Source organism: Catharus ustulatus, chromosome 3 (genome assembly GCF_009819885.2).
Source record: "Catharus ustulatus isolate bCatUst1 chromosome 3, bCatUst1.pri.v2, whole genome shotgun sequence".
NCBI classification, from domain to species: Eukaryota; Metazoa; Chordata; class Aves; order Passeriformes; family Turdidae; genus Catharus; species Catharus ustulatus.
The window spans coordinates 43,075-65,682 of record NC_046223.1 but is presented as its reverse complement, the minus strand read 5'-3'; the positions used below and the strand labels follow the sequence as shown (position 1 = coordinate 65,682).

Here is a 22,608-nt window from a genome sequence, read left to right as displayed (position 1 = left end):
TATTCCATGGAAGCCTCACTAGGGAAAAAAAAGTAACATAAAGGCTGAGGAGACAGTCTTTTGTCAGACTAACAGTGATGGTTGGAAATGGTAATGCCACAGAGCATTTGCCAGTGTTTAACCTTGACTTCAATAAACTTGTGCATAAGTGTGTTTGGGTGAGGCCTCAGGTTTCCCTGCTGCCAAGTCCCAGTCCTGTTGACAATTTCTTTAAAAACAGGAATATAAGGTGTGCATAAGGCAGAAATTAAGGACAGATGAGGCCCATTTTGAATGGTGTAGCTGAAGGAATGGTTCTTACAGAGAACTTGTGAAACCCATGGGTTTATTCTTCTTAGAGCCATGTAGAGCAGAGACAGAGACTGCTGGAAGAAGGCCTCAATTATTTTTTTGTTCCTTGGCTGCAGGAAATTTCCACCGTAAAGCCTCAGTGATCATGGTTGATGAGCTGCTCTCTGCCTATCCACACCAGCTTTCATTTTCCGAGGCTGGGCTCCGGATCATGATAACCAGCCATTTCCCTCCCAAAACACGTCTCTCCATGGCCAGCCGCATGTTAATCAATGAGGTGTGTCTTTTATCTCCCCCACCTGCCCTTCTTCTGAATTTGCCTTTTCCTGTAGCAGTGTTTGGCTTGAAATGCAACTCTGGGGTTTCTTCTGGATCCCTGGTAGCACTCTCCCAGATTTGATCCTTCTGACAGTGACTTCTCTGAATCACCCCTTGCTCTCTGTCCCCGTGGAGGTTTTAGCACAGGTTGTTATGCCTATTAGTAACTGTTGCTCACAGGAGGTGCCCCTTGCATGGATCTGTTTTATAATATGGTGCTACCCCCAGACCCCACTTAGCGTGTCACTGCTCTTTGAGTACTCCTGGAGTCAGTTCCACAGCCACTGGACCTGCTCTTGTAAAAGTGTACATGTGAGATCTATCTAGTGGTCTGCAAGCAAACATCATCTTGTACCTGTGGAAAATAATTCCTTTTGCTCTTAAAGATAATTTTTTAAAGAATTCTCCATCTTTCTCTGTTCCTCCATTTTACTTAGAAAAACTCAAATTTAAAGAAGTCCTATCTTTCAGCAGGACTTTTCCTTTATTTACAGAGGCAGAGGCTGATCAACAGCAGGACTTACACCAATGGTGAGTCAGAAGTAGCAATCAAAATTCCCATCAAGCACGTGGTGGAGAACGGGACGGGCCCCAGCAGCGCCGCGGAGCGCGGCGTGAACGGCACGCGGCGGGAGGAGGACGCGGCCGAGGCCGGCAATGAGAACGAGAACGAGGACAACGAGAACAACGAGAACGACGAGGAGGAGGAGGAAGATGACGATGAGGATGATGATGACGACCATGAAGGGCCATACACACCTTTTGACCTGCCCAGTAAGGAGCTCATGCACTTATTGTTAAGGAGGCTGAGGGTGACTGGGCTGCTGGCAAAGAGTGAAGGTCAGATGTGTCCATGCTAGGACATACCTTTGCAAGATACAATTTTGGGAGCTCCTGTTCAGGTCTCACTCAAACAGCATTTCAGTAGTTTGAGTGAGGAAAAGACCTGAGCCTTAAAGAGAGTAGTTTTGATGTCCTGTGGACTTTTATATTATGTGAAAGGCTGGCATGGACCACTGGAGATCTCTGCTCAGAGCAGGTCCTCCAAGCCTGTGTCCAGTTGAGTTTTGATTCTCTGTAAGGATGGACATCCCACAGACTTTCGGGTGCCTGTTCCTATGTTTGACCACCTCTGCAGTCGGAAAAAAAGACAAAATGCACAACCTAATGTAGCATTTTTTCTGAACTTCCATTACTGCAGTTGAGTCCATTGTCTTTTGTATTTCCCTTGTGCAAGGAATTTTGTAATTCCCTTATGAAGGGCCTGCCTCCATCTGTTCTGTACCCTTCTGTTAGGTGATGGAAGGTGGATCAGATCTCTTTGGGCTTGGATTTTATGTGGTTCCTGTAAGAACTTGACCGCCATTACTTAAACTTTCAGGGAGGCCCTTCATACTCCTGTGCCACCTGTGTCTCCCCTCCTGTCTGCCCTCACACCATCATCTTCTGAGCAAGGAATGGCATCTTGGCACAACAGGCTGAGGTGTTGCTGGCCTCTTGTTTGCACGTGCTAACAAAATAAGAGTGTTCTTAAATACAGCAGACATGACCTGTGATTGTTTCCCTTTGTTTTGTTGTTTGGCAGCTGGCAAGATGGAAATGTTGAAGTGGGTCTTGACATGGCCCTTGAGTTTTGTCCTGTACTTCACAGTGCCCAACTGTAACAAACCCCACTTGGAGAAATGGTTCATGGTCACCTTTGCTTCTTCTACCCTGTGGATTGCAGCTTTTTCTTACATGATGGTGTGGATGGTACGTACCAGCTAACCCAGAAACCACTGCCTGGGATAAACAACAAGAGAAGGTTTGTCAGTCCAGAGAAATGCATAGGGAGTTGTACACACCTGAATTTTCAGGTGAGAAACATTAAGTTTGCTTCTTTTTCTATTGGACCTGTCCACACTCAGAGAAGAAAGGTAGGGGCCAGAAACCATGGCCTTTGAACTTGATTTAGGGCTGGCATTTCATCCATATTCTTTACTTGGGCAACACTTAGAGCTGCAGCAGTGGAACGTCTCCCAGTCCTGCAGGGTAGTGAGAGGGGTGTTGAGTGACACTCTGGCCACAATAACTTTGCGTTTTCTTGGAGCAAGCAAGCTCCAGAGGCATGGAGTTGTGAATGATAACACTTGGAGCTCAGCACGAACAGATAGCATGGCATTCAGTCACATTCCTGCAGAACTAGAACCATAGGGTGTTTTTGTGTCTGCTGGGCTAGTATTTGCATATAATAATGTTTACAGACTTCATCCAAAATCAGGAGATGGTTGCCCAGGGTAGTGAGCGACCATATAGTCTCTTTTCCAGGTTAGTGTCAGGAAAACTGTGGATGAACTCTGTGGAATAACTAACCTGAGAGGGTACACAGCAGGTGAGTGCTATCCCCTGCCAGCTGATGACTGTACCAGAAAAGCCTGTCACTGGCTCTCTTTAAAGGAAGTGTGAGTTTGCACTGAGAGATAGATACCCTCTGTCTCACAGCATCTTGCAGGTTTGGACCTAGTTGGTTTTGGTGAATTCTTGTGAAGAGCCTGACAGTTTATTTCCTCCCCTTAGGTGACAATCATCGGGTACACACTGGGAATTCCAGATGTGATCATGGGCATCACTTTCTTGGCAGCGGGAACCAGCGTGCCAGACTGCATGGCAAGCCTTATCGTGGCCAGGCAAGGTGGGTCATCACAGGGGTGGCATCCTGCTGTGGAAGTGTGTCCTGACATCCTCCTCCTCTTCAGGTAGCACAGGTGCTTCCTCAACAGGGCAATATACAGAGCTCTTCTCACGAGCCTGGAGTTTAAAAGAAGAACAGAGTAGGAAAAAAATTGCACTGCTATTGCAAAGCAATTAACAGGCTCTCAACAGCAGAGTGGAACAAGTTCTGGCAGTATTGTCAGCTTCTAACCTTCCTCCAATAATCACAGTAATTTTCTTAATCTGAGTATCATTGGTATAGAGCTATTTAATGGCATAAGAATCTTTCAGGTCACCTTCCAGCTTTTCTTCAGTCGTAAGGACTGAAGATACTCCTGTTTTGGAGGAAAACAGCTCCCCCATACTTGTGGTCCCAGCAACAGCAAGTATCCAGTACTGCTTTGGGGAGCAAACCCAGTGTCTCCTCACTGAAATAAGCAGCTGCTGAACAGACAACTCCAAGACTTTTTGCAATTAGTCCAGTATGGAATCTCATACGTCATGGTCACAGTAAAGCATCAAAAACCCCCTGAGCATGGCACCAGAGGGCTGGCAGGTCACAACCAGCACAGCAGGTCCCCTCAGCAGCACGGGATTAGTGGAGGGGAATTCTCAGATGATCCTGGAAGGAGGATTAAGCTGCTTTAAGCCTACTGGCCTTGTATCATGGGGAGGGCAAAGAGAAGGGAGGGAGTGAGGGGCATCTTCCCTAAATCTTGTCCTTAATCAATAGGAATTGCCTGGATTAGCTCAGATTAAAGCTGCTAGACTTTTTTGAGACATGTCTGAGCGTATGTGGTTTCCATCCCTGCAGGTATGGGGGATATGGCCGTGTCCAACTCCATCGGGAGCAATGTTTTTGATATTTTGATTGGCCTAGGCCTGCCATGGGCTTTGCAGACCCTAGCCGTGAATTACGGATCATATGTAAGTCCTGCGTTTGTTCACAATATTGTTTTATTTGTTTTTTTGCTTTTTAAAATAAGACAGATCTAGCTAAAAAAAAAAAATTAGCAATAATGTGGATTTTATTTGAAAAAAACAAGTTATTTTCTCTGTTACAATATGGAACAAGTAGAAATTAATGGTCACTGGACATTTCCCATCCTTTTGAGGACAAGTACTTCTATTTCTTGCAAGACAGAAGTCTGTGCTAAGATAGTTTACTAGAGTGCACAGGATTTTCATACTCATGAGTATATTGCAAGTAAGAATGACTTTGTTTTTAATAAGGCAGAGGGGATAAACACAAAGGTGAAGTATAACATATAGATGGAATGTGGAGGGAAACTGGTAAATAATTGGATGTTTCAGAGCGTGACCATCAGCAGGAAACTGTGCAGACTTTTCCCGTTTTTGACAAAACCACCCAACAGCAATGAACTTACCCTTTACTTCCCAAGAGCAAAAGGAGCTGTCCCCTGCCCCAGACCTGCTGCAAGGTTCCTTCTGAGAAGGAAAAGCAGGAGAGTTCTAGGGGGAAGTCTCTGTGGCTGTTGCTGTTACCTGGACACCACTCAGACAGCAGTGTAGGGCAGAGGGAAGGCTGTTGTTTACAGTCACTGAGTGAATGCAAGGTTAAAAGGCAGGAGAATGACACAAGTGTTGAGCTAGGCAAGTACCTCCTGAGGTTGTCTGGTCCCCAGCCCTCCACTCAAAGCAGGGTCAGCTAGGGCAAAATGCCTAGGACCTTGTCGTGTTGGGTCTTGAGTGCCTCCAAGGATGGAGTCTGCACAGCCACTGTCAGCAGCCTGCTTTGTTGTTTACCCACTCTAACAGTCAGAAGCATTCTTGTATTGTAGTGGGATTTCTGTATTTAAACTTGTGTGGTTCCTCCTGTCCTTTCAATGTGTATCACTCAGAAGACTGACTGCACCTTCTCTGTCGTCTCCCATCAGTGTTCATGCACATTGCTGAGATACCCCTGTATCTTCTCTAGGCTGAACAGTCAGAGCTCTTTCAGCATCTCTGTCAGATACTGCCATCCCTTAAATCTTTCTTGTGGTCCTTAGTGGACTTGCTCCAAGAAGTCCATATCTTCCTTGTATCGAGGAAGCTGGAACTGGACCAAGCACTCCAGATGTGAGCAGAGAGGGATCATCTTCCTCTCCCTTTTGGCAACACTTCCTTCTCCTGATGTGTCCCAGGATACTGGTGGTACTCCAGTGCCTTGTTGACTTCAGTTTGGCCCCATGCTGATGTATGGAGTTCTTCCTTCCTATGTGCAGGGCTTTTCATTTCCCTTTGTGGATGTTAATGAGTTTTCTGCCTGCACATTTTTATAGCCTGTTCAGCTCGCTCAGCCCTCCAGAGCATCTGCCACCCTAGCTGGGTTTGTATGGGTTGTGAACTTGCCCAGCCCGCTCTCTCCCCGCCATCCAGTTCATTAAAACAGAAAGGAAGTAGTTCTGACCCCTGGGGTAAGGCCCTAGTGACTGGCCCCCAGCTGGGCTGGTTATCAGGCCATTCCGCTGTCCCCTTATCCAGGCTACTCTTCCTCTGTTTGTCCCCGAGGACAATGCCAGAAGCTTTGCTAAAGCCAACATCAGCAGTATCTGTTGGGCTCCCCTCACCCAGCGAGTCCCCTCAGAATGCAGGGCTGTCAGGCAGGGTCAGCTGGATTTCCCCTCCATAAATCTTCACGTCTCATCCTTTGTGCATTCACAAGTGGTTCCCAAGATCATGTGCTCCCACATCTTCCCAGGGATCAAGGGCAGGCTGGCCAGCCTTTAGCTCCTCACATCTTTTCAATTCTTTAAGAGTGCCTCAAGGAAACAGTGCTGTAGGAATGAAATCCCTTTCTTTAATGAGCAGTTTATCTGTAGCTCATCTATATTTTAGTGAAAAAGAAGAAAACAAGTGGCTGAACAGAAGCAGCCAGCTTTCATGGAGGTGTAACAGTATCACTGCTGTTTTGCACACCTGAAATGTCCATTTTTACAGTGTGATCACATGGTTGGAAAAGGCAGTCTTGGAAACAGCCCCACAATTAGCAAAAGGGTTTCCTCCATTTTCACTTGCTATTCCTGGATATCTCTCCAAATCCTTGGGTAATTGGACTTTAAACAAAGCAGGCCCCCTTTCACCACTCTGTTATTATGAGTTAATTTTTGAGGTATTGCTACTTGCCTGATATCACATCTCATATATCCATAAAATCTCTACATATATATAGTTCCAGGCTGCCTGCTTCACAATCCCTTGTGAACAGATTTTTCTCCCTGTTTTCCTGGTGTAAGGAGTTCTCCCATGTTGCTGTGTAGAAAAGGAGATCAGCAATTTGGTGCTGTGTGTGTGGGGCAGCCCTGTGCCCTGTGATCATGGCATTCATCTCTTTCTCAACCATTTGGTGAAGTGATTTCATGTGGAATCAGGGCTCCATGGGATGGTGTCTGAGGTGGGGGAAAGGCAGCTTTGTGATCTAACAGGATGAGTCAGGAAAAGAGCAGGAGGGGGACCTGCCAGAGAGACAAATGGACTTGCTGGAATCGCAGTGGGTGAATGGCAGAGCTGGAAACAAGCTGTGCCCCTCTGGTGACAGGTCCTGGTGCTGGACTGCTAAATTCCATTGTGATTTAGTGCCTCTCTTCTGACTGCCTCTTCCCCACCCCCATTGTCAGTGGATGCTTCAGCTTAGTGTTTATTTTATTCTTCCTTCCTTGTTACAAGAAGGGAAAGGAAAACCATCCTGTGATTCTCAGGCTGAATCTTGGAAGCATCTGATTTAGGAAAGGTTTTTCCTTCTGTGTTCTGCTTTAAATGAAACATTTTCCCCAGGATGTGCTAACGCTGCAAGTGCCTCACCCTTTGCCTTCAGCTCAGGTGTCAGTTCCAGAATTCCTGACTTAGACCAAGGCACCGACCCTTTCCCCATCAAAAGGCAGATCTCTTCAGGATTAAACTTTGCACATCAGATCCTTTCTGTTTCTACAATGCCAACCATGTGTTTATTATTTTAAGGGTCCTTGTTTCTGAGCTCTCATTCATGTTCTGCCTTCCTCTGTGCTTCCCACTGGAGCTTCCATCTCCACTGCTCACTTGGCCCCCTCCTGCAGCAGCTCTGGCCTTCTGTTGTGTACACAGCTAATCTGGCAGGCCAGCAGGGCTTTTGGAGGAAAAGCAGCATCCCTCTGGACCTTGAGAGTCCTTTGGCAGAGTTCACTTTCTCCTCTCTTCCAGCACTGTGTCCTGGACATGCTGCTGACTCTCTAATCCAGTAAGCATCCTTCCCCAGTGCAGAGTGGAAGGATGTTTGCTCCGTATCTTCCAGCCAGTTGCTCCCCTCTGGAATATTTTTTTTGCGTGTAAATCAGACATCATCCAGCAGTTTTTTAGAGAGCAGGAATTTTAGCCTAAGGATAAAGAGCCAGGTTCATTTGATCACGTCAGCATTTGGGAGTATAATCACGTCAGCCCAATTTGCTCCTCTGCCTGATAACTTCAGCCAGTTTCAGCAAAATTTGACAGTACATTAGAAGTCTGAGAGATCTGACATTCCTTCCATGCAAACAAGCAGCTTGAGACAGCAGGAATAATCCCAGTGCAATGGTATTTGGGCATCAGAGACTTCAGAGGGAAGCAAATTCTTGCAGGGCACACATGGAGATGGGGAAGCATCACTGCTTTGCTCCTCGCTGACCAGTTATTTTCACCAGTTTAATTCCAAGGCCCTAGGGTGAATGGTAGGTCAGGACAAAGCTGGCTCCCTGGCTTTGTGGCAGACAGATTGTTGGGGTAATTGTTCTGTAGTAGAGCAGAAGTGTACCAACCAAATCCAGCTTTACAGGAGTTGTCTCCAGCCATAGCTCCTGCACCTCCTGCATGATCCTCTGAGTGCAGAACTCCAGGTATGTACCCTCTGCAAAGTGAATTTTGTGATAAGCAGCAAAACAGGGACTCTTTCTTAGGAGTCTAGAAACAGGTTTAGGAAGGAAATTCCATTTCAACATGCAGGAATGCATGAGTGTTTGAAGTTCCAGTTTGCTGAGACCACTGTCTCGTGGCAAGACCTTGGGAATGCAGGATTTAGACTGAATTTCCACTGCCAGGCAGAGACACTGAAAGAGAAGGATACCCAGACATAAAGAAGACCTGCAGCTTTCTCATCTAAGAGACTGGAAATAAAGCACAGCCCTTCTGAAATTCCTTACGGGGTGATTTCTGTCATATTTGGGCCCTGAAACAAAACCAAGTGTGGGTTTTGGCAGTAGCTCCTTGTTTTCCCTTAAACAGCTACCAGAAAATAACTTAAGAATAGAATAACTTTTATTTGCATTGTTTTTTTCTCTGCTGTTTAGCTTCAGCCTTGGTTGCCACAGCAGTATGGGAATGGCTGGAGCTGGTGGCAGCCTCTCTGCATTTGCTGCACAAGCAGCAGGGAGGTGGCCCCCCTCAAACCTGACAGAGGAGGCTGTGAACGTGCAAACCTTGTGTGCATGATCAGCCAGAGCAGCATTCTTCTGCCCTGCCTCAGCCCCCACACACAAAACAGTCCTCAAAGGGGAGTTTGGGAATATTGGTTTTTCCTCCTGGCACTAAGAGGGAGTGCTTCTTCTGCAGACAGTTTTTTCTTGGGGAAGAGGCATTTCCTATTCCTAAAGGAACAGGGGACTGTGCTTTTCCTTATATAATTAAGATGACTCCAGCTGAGAGTCTTGTTCTGGTCTTTGCCAAAACCATAAATTATCTCTTCCCTTACTGTGAGTTTTGAATGTTTTGCTGCCCTTGTTTTCCCTGAACTTGCACATTTTCACATATCCTAAGGAAATGTATTCCATTGCCTTTTGCAGGAAATGCCAGTTCTCTCATGGGAGGGCTGCTTGACTGATTTCTGCCCTAATTTGACAGATCAAGGGCACATTTTTCTTGAGCTTTTTTCAAATTTCAGAGTCTTCTGGGCTTCTTTGCTCATAGTTAAAAGTCACGAGAAGAAATGGGGTAGGCTGGTGATTACCAGAGAAGTGGAATCAATTAAATCTGTATTTCCAGGGGTGTAGACTGATGGGAAATTTGTGAAACAGCAGTGGCAGTCCAAATTCAGATTTAGGAAAAGTCAGGAAGCTAATTTGGCTGAACTGGGTACACATCACAGCTGGAAATGCTGGAAGAAAAAGTGCAAGTTTTTGAGCAAAAAAGTGTTACTGCTGAGCTCGGAGGACTGGAAAAGGTGTGAAGAATTCCAGATGCTTCTGGTGAGGCTCAGGAGTGATGTGTGCATGGCACCTCCCTGCCATGGAGCAGACAGAAAAGGACAGAAACCACAAATGGAGCTATCAAACAATTTAGAAGCAAATGGAAAACGACAGAAGGACAGTTGGAGCAAGTGGATGTTGATGTAAGCTGTTCCCAAACTGACTTGCCCTGGGATGACTGGGAGATGGATTCCATAGTCGAGTGCCTGGTGTCATTCCAAATGAGCTGGACTTGCAGTGCTGTGGGGTTACCGTGTGCACATCGACATTCCCATGGATTTGGCACTGCAGGGTGTGGGCAGGGGCACAGATGGCCAGGCTCAGCTCAGCAGCCTCTGGCACACAGGTGGAGTTAAGGATCCTTCAGGTAACCAGAGAAGTACAGTGTGAGGGGCAAGGCACGTGTGAGCCATGGGAATTCCGCCTTGTTCTGACTTGACTCTCTCAAAAGCACTCAGCAGCACTGTGTAAAAGCCACCCGTGGTTCTGCAGGCTCACTGGATGCTCATGCTGCAGAAGGGGAGCCACGTTGGCTGGCCCACACAGGAGCAGCATGATGTGTGTGGCCCCTGCATTGGTAAAGCTGCTGTAAATAAAAACAGTGTTTTTTATTCCCCTAAATGCCTCCAAGGAAGAGCCATGCAGATAGTCCGAAGAAAGCAGCCCCAAACACCTCTCTGTCCTCAGTCAATTAGACACAGAGGCCTTTGGAATGCTCTGCTGGTTTTACAGAGGATAAAGTTGTAACTGAGAAGCAGTGTCTGCACTTTAGGTTAAATTCAGACATTTTCCATGCTAAAATAATTCCGTCTTCATTTGCTTCCTTTTCCTGTAGATCCCTTTCCAATTGATATATTTTATACTGACAGTTTTTACAGATACTGGCACTGGTTAAACAAAATTCCTGACCTAAATCCAGACAGGAATTTATTGCATCTTTTTCCTAGCCAGCTGCTGCTCATTTGGGATAGTAGGGAAGGCAGCTTTAAGTATGTATTTTAGTTTCAGTACGCAGAGTCAGTGTAGGGATTTTTTGTACTTTATAAATATGGAGATGCAGGTTAGCTGGGCATTCTGATGGGTGGAAGCAAGGAGGAGGAGTGGATGCACAGAAATGACTGACGCAGAGCAGGCTGGTCCATCTCTGAAGTTTGCATTAACTGTGGGATCATGACATTTTTCATCTTCAGTTATGGAGACAGTCCCAAATTCAGGCTTCATGCCCTGAAACAATCCAAATGCCCCATTTATTTAAACAGTCTGAAGACAGTATTGTATTTAACATGTGGTGGCCATGGGAATATAGTGCTCCTGCTGTGCATCCATACCCTTACAGCACATTCATCCTAAAGAAATCCTCCAGTTCCTTTCAGACAAAATTATCATTGTGGCTGTAGTCTTTTCTATGGTGTCAGCAATCAGTAGGGAAGGAATATGTGTGCGTGTGAGCTGGTAGTGATGTGAAGAGAATTTCCTGGCTGTGGTGCAAAATGACACCAGTGTAGCAGCATTCCTGCATTCTTGAAATGATAGTGATGCTTGTCACATTAGCAGTACCCACTTCTCTTGCAAATGGTATTTATTATAACTAGAAGGATGGGAGCACTGAGAAACCAGTCTTCCATGGAAGGTTCCTGGGGAAGCCTCAGTGCTAAATCAGGTCCAACCTGTGTTAGTGTCCATGATGCATTGATACAGACAATTTTTCAGCTCCTGATGCTCTGGTTTTGAGATTACTGACTTGTTCCCTTCACCAAGAGAAGTAAGATCAGGGAAGAAATAAGAGTAGGGAAGAAATCAGTCGCTTGCCTGTGTCCTTGTTTATTTTTCCCCACTGTTAAGCATTAATTGGTGACTGAATGCAGAATTTCCTGTTTGTTCTTACAGGACTCACAGGAGCTAGAAAATGTCATGACATAAAAGTACAAGGGATGGCAAAGGTCATGTGGAAGTGGAACAATGTGAAGTGCTGTCAGGTCCTAATGATCCTCCTCTAATGACACTCCTTTGGCAAAATAGGGAGTAGATGAAGTTATCTGAGATGTAATGGTCTGACTTGGCATTTATAGCCTGGAAGCCATTGGTTGGCAGCTCAGCAGTTTAGGATTATGGAAATATAAGCAGAGAGGAATATTGCTGTTGCAATTGTGAGATGGTTTGATAAACTTCCTTCTTTTACAGATTCGGTTAAACAGCAGAGGACTTATCTATTCTGTTGGTCTCTTGCTGGCATCAGTTTTTGTCACAGTATGTATATAGCCTTTTGTTATTCTTTTCCAAAAGAGGGATGTTTCTAGACATTTTCTTCACTCACTCCTTTCTCACCTCCAGCTGAAATATTGGTAGCAAGTCTGGTTTTACAGGATAAGGGTGCTCCCTGCTGCTGAAAGCTTCCCAAGGCCTTGGTCTGGCTCTCTGCAGGAGCTGGCACTTGCATGGGATGGCACTCCTGCCTGTGTGTTTTCCATGGGAGGAGCCTGGGAGAGCCATTAGTAACGACTGGGTATTTCTGTGCTAGAGCTGAAGCAGGTACCTTGAGGCATGATGATATCCATTGTCCTATGAGACAGGCAGAAAAAATGCTGAGCCGATTGCTTGGCCCTCTCTAGGATCCTTCTGAAATACAACACGGTCCAGAAAAAACAGTGCCTGACAATGTTTCTGTTTAAATCAGTTCTTGGTGTTCCCAGAAATGATAGGAGAGGAATGATGTGACATCTTCCGAATCTTGAGATGGGGGGCATCCTGTGCAATGCACACCAACACAATTCCCACAATTCTCACATAGACAAGACTTCAATCTTTGGTGGGAGCAAGCTATGCAAAGTCAAGCAGTCTTAGACTGTGTGACTGTAGATTGAGATGCAGAGGAGCACATGAAGCATTTTGAGTTTAAAAAAAAAGGGAACCTGGCCTTTAAATCCATTTCTGATTGAACTAAAAGGGTTCGTTCTCACCAAAATGAAATTCACTGCAGAAACCTGAGGTGAGGTGATGTAAGTCAGGGCGGCTTCTGTGACTGCTGCTCTGATTTACTTGAGCTGTGGTTTTCAGCTCTGTTGATGCAGTTTGTGATTGTTTCCAGCTAATTATCATCAGTAGGAGGACAGCCCTTTTGTCTGCTGTAGCTGATTCAAAATGTTGCTGCTGTGGTGGCTTACTCTGTGTTTATTGTAGGTTTTTGGTGTCCACATGAACAAATGGAAACTGGATAAGAAGCTAGGGTGTGTGTGCCTTTCCCTTTACGGCATCTTCCTGTGTTTCTCCATCATGACAGAATTCAATGTTTTCACTTTTGTGAACTTGCCGATGTGCAGAGATCACTGACGCAGGTGGCAGACTGTTGGGAGGAGCCTCCTCTTTACCTGTGCAATACGAGCCACGGCTGGCATCTCCGGGATGCAGCGCACCTCCGAGTCCTGACCCTTGTCCTGTCCACTGTTCTTAGGACCCGTGGCCCCGCCTAGGTTTGCCCTCTCCCTGACCCCCACAACCTGGAGCATTCCTTCATCGATGTGAAGAGTGTTTTTCAGCATCCCTGTGGTTTCCTAGCTCAGTTTTTGAACAGTGTGACTGGGACTCAAGATGAACTGGCTGCTAACTGGCATTAAGCCAGTCAAAACTGATCTGCTACAATTCCTTTTTTTAAGTTATTTGATGGAAGACTAATTAATTTATGACTTAAAGACTATTGCTACAATGCAGAAGGTGGTACGTCATATGGAGTTGACTTCCAAGGAGAATCATGGGAATTTTTTTTTGGTTGTGGGCAGTGTTTTTTGTTTGTTTTTAGCTTTTAGTTTTGGGTTTGCAGGGTTTTTTTTTGTTTTGGGGTGGGAGTGTATTTTTTTTTTTTTTAATTTGCCAGAGATCAACGTTCTCTCTTGCATCTTCTCCTGAATGCTGGGTCTCCTGTAATAATCCAAAGGCCACAGGGCAGTGTAAAATGGAAATGCAATTCAAGGTACTCAGCATAACAATGGATAAAAGAAGATTGTCAAGGAAAAAACTGATGACTTTTTACTATAAATAGTTTAACCTTGTACAGGTTTGTTCAAGAATGCAAGCTAAATGTGGATTCAAAGGGTAAACACTGCTACCATTTTACTATGAATGTTGGAGTTTTATTACTACAGTGTTTGTTATTTCCAAGCAATAGTTTGATCGCCAGCCCAGGAGGGCTACCAAGGAGGTGTCCTGGTTTTTAATGGTCTGCACGTGGAAGTGGAAGGTCAGAACTTTTTCTGCTTCATCAGATTTCTTCTTCTGGGGGGATTCAGTAGTTCATGTCTTATTCGTTCTGAGGAGGACAGAAGTACATGTGAAAACTTTTCTAAATGAGTTACAGACACTGGTTTCTTAAAGAAGAAAGAGGCATATTTTGCACAGACGTAGTTACTGAAGTCATAATTTGCCATTCTTTAAAGAATACACTGGACCTGGCGAGATATTTGTCATTTAAGCAGTTGAACTTACCTGATAACAGATCATGTGGGTTCATCACCCCTCCTTTTGGGAGGGAGGAGGACACAGACAGAGATGGCACATTTTAAAGTGTGGAATATCTTCAATGCAGACTCGCTCACAGATCTTAAGTTATTGTGAAAGTTTAGCTATTCATTGTTCCAATATCCCTGCTAGATTTTGTATAATTCTGTATTAATATGCAGGCAGCTTCCACCCCGAGAAACACCGTCACTGCTTCGTTTGTATGTATTGATGCTGTGGGTTTTGCCACTGCGGCTCTTGTATTTACTTTAAGCACTGATCACTTCTGATCCATTTGGTATGTTTTTCCTCTCGTGTATGTTCTGCTATGAAATGTATTAAGAGACTACCAACTAGGTGAATGTTTTTGTCAATGGTACAAACAGTGGCAAATAACAGTAAAGCAAGTAGTACAGCAAACCCTGCATTACAGAAAGAAAGGAAGAAATCCTGAGACACCAAACCCTAAACTATAGCAGGAAAAGAACGAGCTCCAGTTTAAAAGAAAAGAGAGCCATGTTCTGTTCACTGACGAAAAGCCAATTTTTATTTCATTTGCACTTTTGGAATTGATGTTTTCATTCCGATTTTCATTGGGCAAGGTGTTGTAAATGAAAAGGTTTGCTCCCTGTGGTTTCCCTTCAGCTCAGCAGCCGGTTTTCTTTGTTTGTCACACCAAACACGTGGAGGCACCGGCAGCTCGTGCACTGCGCGTGGCAGCCAAGCCCTGCGCAAGAAGCCACATCCCGCCGGCCTGGCTCGGGGAACAACGTGTGCTGGTGGATCCCTGGCAAGAAGGAGGAAGGGTCCAGGCACTGGCTGTGTAGAGAGAGCGGATGGCATGCCTGCATTGCCAGTTTTCATCCTGGAAAGCGATTGTGCTGTGTCTTGTTGGGCTCTGCAGCCGAGGTTTGAGCAGCCTTCTCGTCCCTGTGCCCGCGGGACATCCTCTCGCGTTAGGAAGCCCATTGTACCTTCCTGTTGTTGGGTTTTTATTTCTTTTGTTGTTGTTGTTAATGAGGTGAATAATAATAATAATAATAACAACCACTAAAATGCCTAAAATACTTCCTTAAGTCAAATGATGTTTGCAGCGATGTGGCATGTGTCACTAAAGCCACCCCACAAACACGCAGCTCCACTTCATAGCGAGATGCCGTTGCTCCTAAGCAGAGTGTGTCCTTGCTGATAAGGGGAAGGGAAAAAAAAAAGAAGTTTGATATCAGGGCCTATTATTTCTTCTATTTTGAATATTTATACTGCTGCTCCAATGGAGCCAGTGTGATCTATTTCTGCGAAATAGCCGTTACCTATCCCATGGCACAAAAACCGCACGAGTGTTTTTTAGGAACTTTTCCTACTGGTGTGCATTAAATACTGTAGTAATTGTAGTTCTGTGTTTTGTGTGAAACCTGAAATACCTTGCTTTGATACTTGTGTGTTGCCAGAATGTTCTGCAAGCAGCTTGTCCTAAGCAGAAGCAAAAGGTACCTTGAACTGCCGTTCCCTGTCCCGTAGATGACTGGATAAGTGTGTCCTGGAGCAGTGATTCCTGCCAGGGGTGGCTGCTCGGGGGGAAGGAGGGAGCTGAGGGGCTCTGAGCTCTGCTGGGGCTGGGGAGCTGCAGGGAGCCACTGGGAAAGCTGTGTTGTTTTGGGTATTTTTAGCTTGGCTGTGAATTCATTTGCAGTTTTCATCTTCTGAAAGCAAGGGTCACCTTCGCGTGCGAAGCTTCTCTTGGACCAGTCAACTGTTTTTGTTTCCATTCCTAGCAATTTCAGATGATCTTCAGTGAGTATTTCAAAGGGAGATTAAAGAGGCTTTTCCTCCATGGAAAGGCTTCAGTGCAGTTCTGACTTTGACTTGAGTATGTGATCCTTGGCTGGCTTCAGATCTGCTTGACATGGATGGCCTTCCTCTGACAGTGGTTCAAAGGCAGAGTGATAGGAGAGATATCATCTTAAGACATGCTGGGGAAACTGCTTTTGTCCCTACCAAAGGTGAATTTTTCACTTGCCTTTTCCCCCCTCTTTTTTTCTATTTTTGTTTTTCATTTGCTGTGCTTTTTGCTGTGATAATAACACCAATATGAAATGTGTGCACGAGAGATTTTCACTTGCATAATTGTTGGTTTTGCTGTCATGCCACTTGCATGCTTAGTTTCCAGCTCTCTGTCCTCAGCTGTGTCACTGAAATCAAGTGATTAGCTTTGGATTTGTGGTGGTGGTGCTTGTGGAGAACGAGGTACAGGACTGGGTTTTTTTCTTGAAAAAACAAAGCAGCTAGAATGGCAGTCAAGTTTTAGAAAAAACAACATTCAAGGCAGGTGGAGCAACCTGAAGTTAGCACTTAATAACCTGCTGACAGGGATTTTTATATGTGTTTTCCAGTTGATACTTGTGGGATAAAATGTACATTCATATTGTTGAAAAACTTTTAAAAAAACCGTAACTTTCTGCTGATTGTCAAATGTTTCTTATATGAAAATCTTTTGCTAACCCTAATCCTTTCAATTGAAGTTCGGAGAGATGCAATAGTAATTTTATCACTTTCAAAGTTTATCACTTTCAGTCAATCTCAGTGCACCATGCCTATGTGACTTTAACTCTGCCTTGTACTCTCTAAGTTTCACTTGATCAGCAACCACTGCAAGTCAGTCTAAAAGAGACTTAAATCCAGGTAAGAATGTCTGTTTTAGATTGGTACAACTTTTCTGAATCAGTTTAAAGCCATGGTTTTAAGGAGAGCAGTGGAAGTTTGAATATTTCAAAGACCACAACCACTTCAGGGTTAAGGAGCTGCAGGGTCTGACTGTGCTGAATGCATGTATCAAGCAGACTGAAAGGCTTAGTTTAAAAAAGAGTTTTCAGTATTCAGGGACTTGATTGAAATCTGACCTTTGTGAAATCAGGGGCAGAACCCCTGTGACTGTTGTAGGGTCAGTGATGGGTTTGTGGCAGTGAGTCCTGGAAAGGGAGGGGGACGCTGTTTCTTTGGGGGAGTGGCCTTTTAATTTTCTTACCTGAATGGTTAAATTACTGTTAATTAATAAGACCAAGCACCTTTAAGGGAATTTACATGAATACTCTGTTAGCACTTTGTGGCCTCAAATCTGAAGCACAGTTCCCAAAAGCATCTACTTCAACCCAAACTGCTTGCACTTGTCTGGCTGAATCTACAGAATCAAGCTCGGGTGAGGACTTGGTCCCTGCCTTTTGGAGAAGTTAACTTTGTTTCTGGGAGAGCAATAGGGTAAGAAATGGCAGTCTGTGTCATTGTGGCCTGGGGATCTAAATTGGCTATGAAATTGATTGTTTTCTGGCCTGAAACAGTCTGACATCTAGGTCAAGTTATCCAAGTTTGAGTAGAAGCACCTAATTTCAGCAAGGCTTGTAAAAAAAAAAGCACAGATTGTTAAAAGCAACATTTTTAAAAATGTATTTTTGCAACAGAAAATACTTTATTGTGGTGTTTTTTAGTAAGATTCTGTTTTTCTGATAAGACTTGCAGAACGAGTTTGAAGCCCTCCGCACCAGAGCAACCTGGCAGAAATGTTGTCAGCGTAACCTTTGTCTTCCAGGTAGGATTTAAACAGTGCCTAGAGCCAACATGATCGTTTCACAGCAGCAATTGAAGATAGTGTTTTTCTTGCCAGCTGAGGAGAAACACAGCACTGTGTGCCTCACCTTGTGAGGATGTTTGTGGCTGGTTACAGACCTGCTCCAGTGCTGAGGTTTTTCAACTGAGGTTTTTCCATTGGCGTGCCTGACAAGCAATGCCAGACCTTGGGTTCCCAGAGGGGCGATCCCTGCTGCTGAACTTCTTGTCCTGTCAGGAGAGGAGAGGGCTGCTGGGGCACAGGCCCCGTGGCTGCTGGTACTGCTGCCAGCCTGGGATGACACTCGCTCCTTTTTCAGAGCAGGAGCATGTGTTTCCCTGAGGACCAAGTCTTTCCTTGGCTCTGGTCAGAGTTGCTTTGGTCGGATAAGTGCTGGAGCAGGGGAGGGCACAAGGGCTTCCTTAACTTTGCGTGTGTAATGGCAGGTGTTGGCTGGCAGATGCTGTGTCAAAGGAGGACTTATGATGGAGCCTGTGTGAATGTTGGGACGTGGTTTGAAATCTCTCCCAGGAGCAGACATCCCTGTACACCCAGCAGCCACCCGCTTGCTTCCTTATTTTATCTTGCTCCTGGTGTTTCCAGGACTCACAGATTTGCTTTCACTTTCTCATAAGCTGCATCCTTCTGCCTGTGGAGGCTGGCTCCCATCCTGTTTAACACAGAATTAATGCACTGGGCTAGCACAAATAGTGTGCAGGTTTTGATCCAGTAAGCTGGTGGGAGAGAATGCAAGGAGAGCCTTGCTTGGCGCAGCAGCCTCCGAGCACCTGACTCCAAACAGCACAAGCTGCCTGCCTGGGAAGTGCCCCAAGGCCCTGGGATCACTGCACAGGACCTGGGGACACTTCTCACGTGTTTTCAGAGACTCCCTCAAGGGAATTCCGCACCTTGTGCAAAGAAATACATCGTAGAATAATTATCATTGATCTAATTAAGGAATTCTGGATCCGACCTGGGCCTTTTACACTATTATTTACACTACAGATTATACTATGGGAATTCTACTGAGGGACTCAGTCACAAGTTCATATAATTCCTGGACAGGTTTTTAGTGGTTTGGGTTTTTCTAAAATACGTAAGTGTAGGTTTGTAATCAGGCAAAATACAGTATTTATACGTATATACACCCTTTACCTAGTAAAGAATTTGTGTTAACTGTTGTTAAATTGAAGCCATATGGTGAGCAGCTCTTTTCTGCATAGGAATAAGTTCTTATTATGGCAAGTGCTAAGATGCTATTGGTGTATGAGTATTTAGGCCAGTCTTACACATACCTATTTATGAACTCAAGCAAAGTTTTTTGTTGTTTTAGCAAGGTGTATTGTGAGTGGTGCCTGGCAGTTGCCTATCTTTAATACATCTGTGTACATTCAGTAGTATTTCTTATTATTGTTAGTCATTTGAAATTCCAGTTCTTTTTCTGAATATAAAGTCAGTTTCAGGGAAGAAAAAAAAAAGAGCATGTGTGAGATGTTGAGGAGGTCATAACGTTCTGTACTCCAGTATTTATGCATTTTATTTATTGGTTTATCAAACACAGAATGCTGAGCCCCTGGTTCAAGAAAACATTTCCCCATGCTGGCAGAAGACTTAGAAACCTGATTTCAGTCCCCTCCTAAAGCTAATGCCAGGTTTTCCTGGATCAGGGGCCACGCAGACTAAGCTATTTAAAGCATTGTTTCATCCTTTTAGGTCACCACAAAAAAGGATGAGACCTTCTCAAGTGGTTCTTGTAACTTTTGTGAGTAGAGAAGCTGAGAAATGCTGAGAGATCCAAAAAGTACAAATATGTAAATAGTAAATACTCCTTGCACTTTTAATACTTGCAATATCGCTGTCACGAGGTACCATTTGCAATAACCAAAATTCTCATTTCATAAGCTACCCACAAGTAGATTTATTATTATTGTTTTTGGAGGGTTTTTTGTCCCCACTTTCCATTAAAGAAGTAATCTTCCTTTGGTTTTTCCATAATTCTTTCAGCAGTCGGTGACTGGCTGTGGTTAAATATGAAGACCCCCTAAACCAGATGTCGTGTACCAGCTAGTGCTCGGGCAAGCCGACATTTATTGTCTCAGCTTTGTGGCAGGGTTGTTCCCATTTACAGCAGGACCTGCCACCCTGGAATCCCTCAGTGAAGTTGGTCCCACCACTCACCAACACAACGTTCCCCTATTCCCACCGCACTGGTTTGGTTTCAGGGGGTCAGCAGGTCTCCAGTGTAGAACAATCTATCCCATCGTTACTGTCAGTGTGGGTGCAGCAGGGCTTACAGCAGCAGTGGAGTTCTTTTACAGACAGTGTGTTGGAGGGAACTTAATTTGCCAGCTTTTAAAGGGGGGATTTTAGATCAGGAAAGCAAAAAATAGAAGATAAACGCTGATTGTACAAAGTACAGCCTCAGTCTTTCAGGAAGGTGTGTATAATGTTCAAGTTTTGCATAGAGTGAGCACCCGTATTGTGTCAAGCATAGAGTTCAGCTGTGTTGTTCATCCCTGATTCTCACAAACAAAAACAACCTTTTTTCCTCATGTTTCTCAGTGTTGAGTCAGGACCTCTGAGTGTAGCATGCCTTGGTGTATCATGGAACTGCCTTGTGAAATTGCTTATAGGTGAAGTGAGCAAGCACAGATTGAACCACAAGAGGTTTTTGAAAAGCCAAAGCAAGTGCTTGTGCAGTAACTTCATTCTGAAGTTTTTTTTTTTTTTGAATGGGTGCCAGAAGCAAAGGATACAGAGTGGGAATCTGTAATCATATTGCACTGGTGGAGAGCAAGTGCAAGCAATAATAGTACAGCATGACAGTAAGTTGTCTGTAATTCAGATACTGGCAAGTTTCACAGGGGTCACATTTACATGATGATTTTCCTGGACACTCCTGATCTTTGCAGCCCTCCGTCTTTAATCAGGAAAGGTGAGAAGTGCGTTGTCCCTTTCTGATGGAGAAGGGAGAAGGTGCCTAATCCAATGTGTCCAACTTGTAACCTGGCTGTGCAGGTGTGCCAGTTTGTGTGCCTGAGAGTTCACCTGTGTGCAGGGAACTTTGCAGTGTTTTAAAGATTTCGGTATCAATTTTAGTTAGCGTTCCCTTGAGGAGCAGCGTGGTTGACCGCACTGTCCCCCCTTGGAAAGCTGAGAATCCCTACCATGCAGGCAGTATTTGTGTGAGATTACTAATGGGATGTTACCTTCATCCTCGCATTGAATCTTTGTTTTCAAGACTCAAAGCCTACTAGGAAGATGTTGGTAACAGTTTGGGGGATTTGGGTTCAGTTTGGTTTTTAGTTTTTGTTGGTTATTTCCTTGTTTGTCAAAGTCCTGTGCAATATGAACCCTCCTGGCAAGGCCTGGCGATGGTTTGGGTGTTTCTCTCGCTGGTGCATTCCTCAGAGCTCCCTGCAGTGGGAGGTGTGGGAGGGCAGGAGTGGCACTTCTGCAGGGCTCAGAGCTGGGGGTGTGACGAGCAGCGGAATGGACCCAGCGCTCCAGCACAGCCCTGGCAATGCGAGTGGAGACTCAGGTAAAGCAGGATTCCACAGAACAAAAAGGTGAGCAGACAGACCTGATAATCCTCAAGCGTGCTGTGCAGGGTTGAGCCCCTTGCGGTGTTTTTTTCCAAGCCAAGCCCAAACTGTCGTGCGTGTGTGGTGCCAAGCCTAAGGCAGCCAAGCTCAGCACCCACAGTCACCCTGGCAGCCCCAGGATGTGTGGGGACAGCGCCAAGGGCAGAACTCCATCTGGGGTGGTGTTTAAATCATTTCAGGGCCAGCAGTCAGCTATTCCAGATATGACCATGTCACAGAGCTGTAATGCAAAGTTTTAGGCTGCTGGATGCGATCTCTGCTGTGGTGTGTTTTAAAACAGAGGGCTGAGACCTTTTCGGTTTCTGAGCCGTGGGTATGCTCAGGTCCCTGTCTGGTGATACAGTCATAGCATCCAAGCTGCAGGAGGCACAGCAATAAAAGTGACTGATAGGAGCACTTTTTGTTGGATTGGGTCCCTTATCTCTGGGCAATTCTTTGATGCTTTTAATCATAAGGAAGAAAATGTAGGTGGAACTGAGTGCAAATGTCTATATAATGTACGTTCATTTACAACCAGCCAGAAAGCAAAACAAGCAGTGGTTTCTGGTAATACAATTCTACTCAAAATAGCTTTCTATTAAGTCAGCTTAAAAGTTTTTAAATGGTGGAGCCACAGACAAAACATTTGTTACCTTTTGAAATGAGTTGCAATGGTTTTGTCATACTTGTACAAGTGTTATAGGTCAGCCTTTCTGTATGTTTTTACAACTTAATGTAGAGTAGTCTTCTATGCATAGCTGTTCCACTTGCCTGTGTAAGGTACAAATCTAACAGAAATGAAAGCATGCATTTTTCTCTGTTTGCTGGTAACCTATGAAATTAGAAACTTGTATTTCTGTGTTTTTAATGTGTTATTCTATAAACAAAATTCACAGCACTGTTGTCTATGGAATATCAAAAAGTTTTATTAGAATGAATTACTTTAAATGTTTTGTCAATTGATTTAATAATGTGTCAGACATCTACACTAAGACAATATAATGGTTATCAATAAAAATATCCTCTCTTTGTACTAAATTAGCATTTCAGGGTGTGCTTGGACATAGGACTAGAGCACCCCTGTAGGTTACAATCCCAGTGATTTATTAACTTTTGTCTTAATTTTGAGAGTACTTTTTACCCCTCGTTTGACCTGAGCACTGGATTAGGGAGTGAAGGAAGAAGAAAAGAGAGTTTTTATGTTTAGTATTACCTGTGCCACTGAATGTGTGTTGGCTGTGAAGGTGTGTGCACCAGTACATGTAGGAGTCTCTGCAGACACAAACACTCTGGAAACGTTATTTGTTATTATATGGAGAGTCAAATTCTTCTCTTTTACAGCAGTACGGATCTCCCTGTGCAGCAGCTCCTGGAGTCACGTTTTCAGTAATGCTTGGAATAATAACGAGGGGGCCTCGGGCAGCTTCCCTGGGAGTGCTGCAGGGCA

The 22,608-nt window shown here is 44.7% G+C and overlaps 1 protein-coding gene across 3 annotated transcripts in view; it reads left to right on the top strand.

The window, feature by feature from the left end:
- Window positions 1–22,120, top strand: part of SLC24A3 (solute carrier family 24 member 3) — a 90,592-nt gene extending 68,472 nt beyond the window's left edge. For all 3 annotated transcript variants that reach the window (XM_033056698.1, XM_033056697.1, XM_033056696.1), the window contains exons 11-17: window positions 408–568; window positions 1,104–1,383; window positions 2,195–2,361; window positions 3,166–3,280; window positions 4,115–4,227; window positions 11,673–11,738; window positions 12,669–22,120. In XM_033056698.1, the coding sequence (XP_032912589.1) occupies window positions 408–568; window positions 1,104–1,383; window positions 2,195–2,361; window positions 3,166–3,280; window positions 4,115–4,227; window positions 11,673–11,738; window positions 12,669–12,818 (1,052 nt within the window). In that variant the 3' untranslated portion in view covers window positions 12,819–22,120. The remainder of the gene's footprint in view (window positions 1–407; window positions 569–1,103; window positions 1,384–2,194; window positions 2,362–3,165; window positions 3,281–4,114; window positions 4,228–11,672; window positions 11,739–12,668) is intronic.
- The last annotated feature ends 488 nt before the right edge of the window (window positions 22,121–22,608 follow it).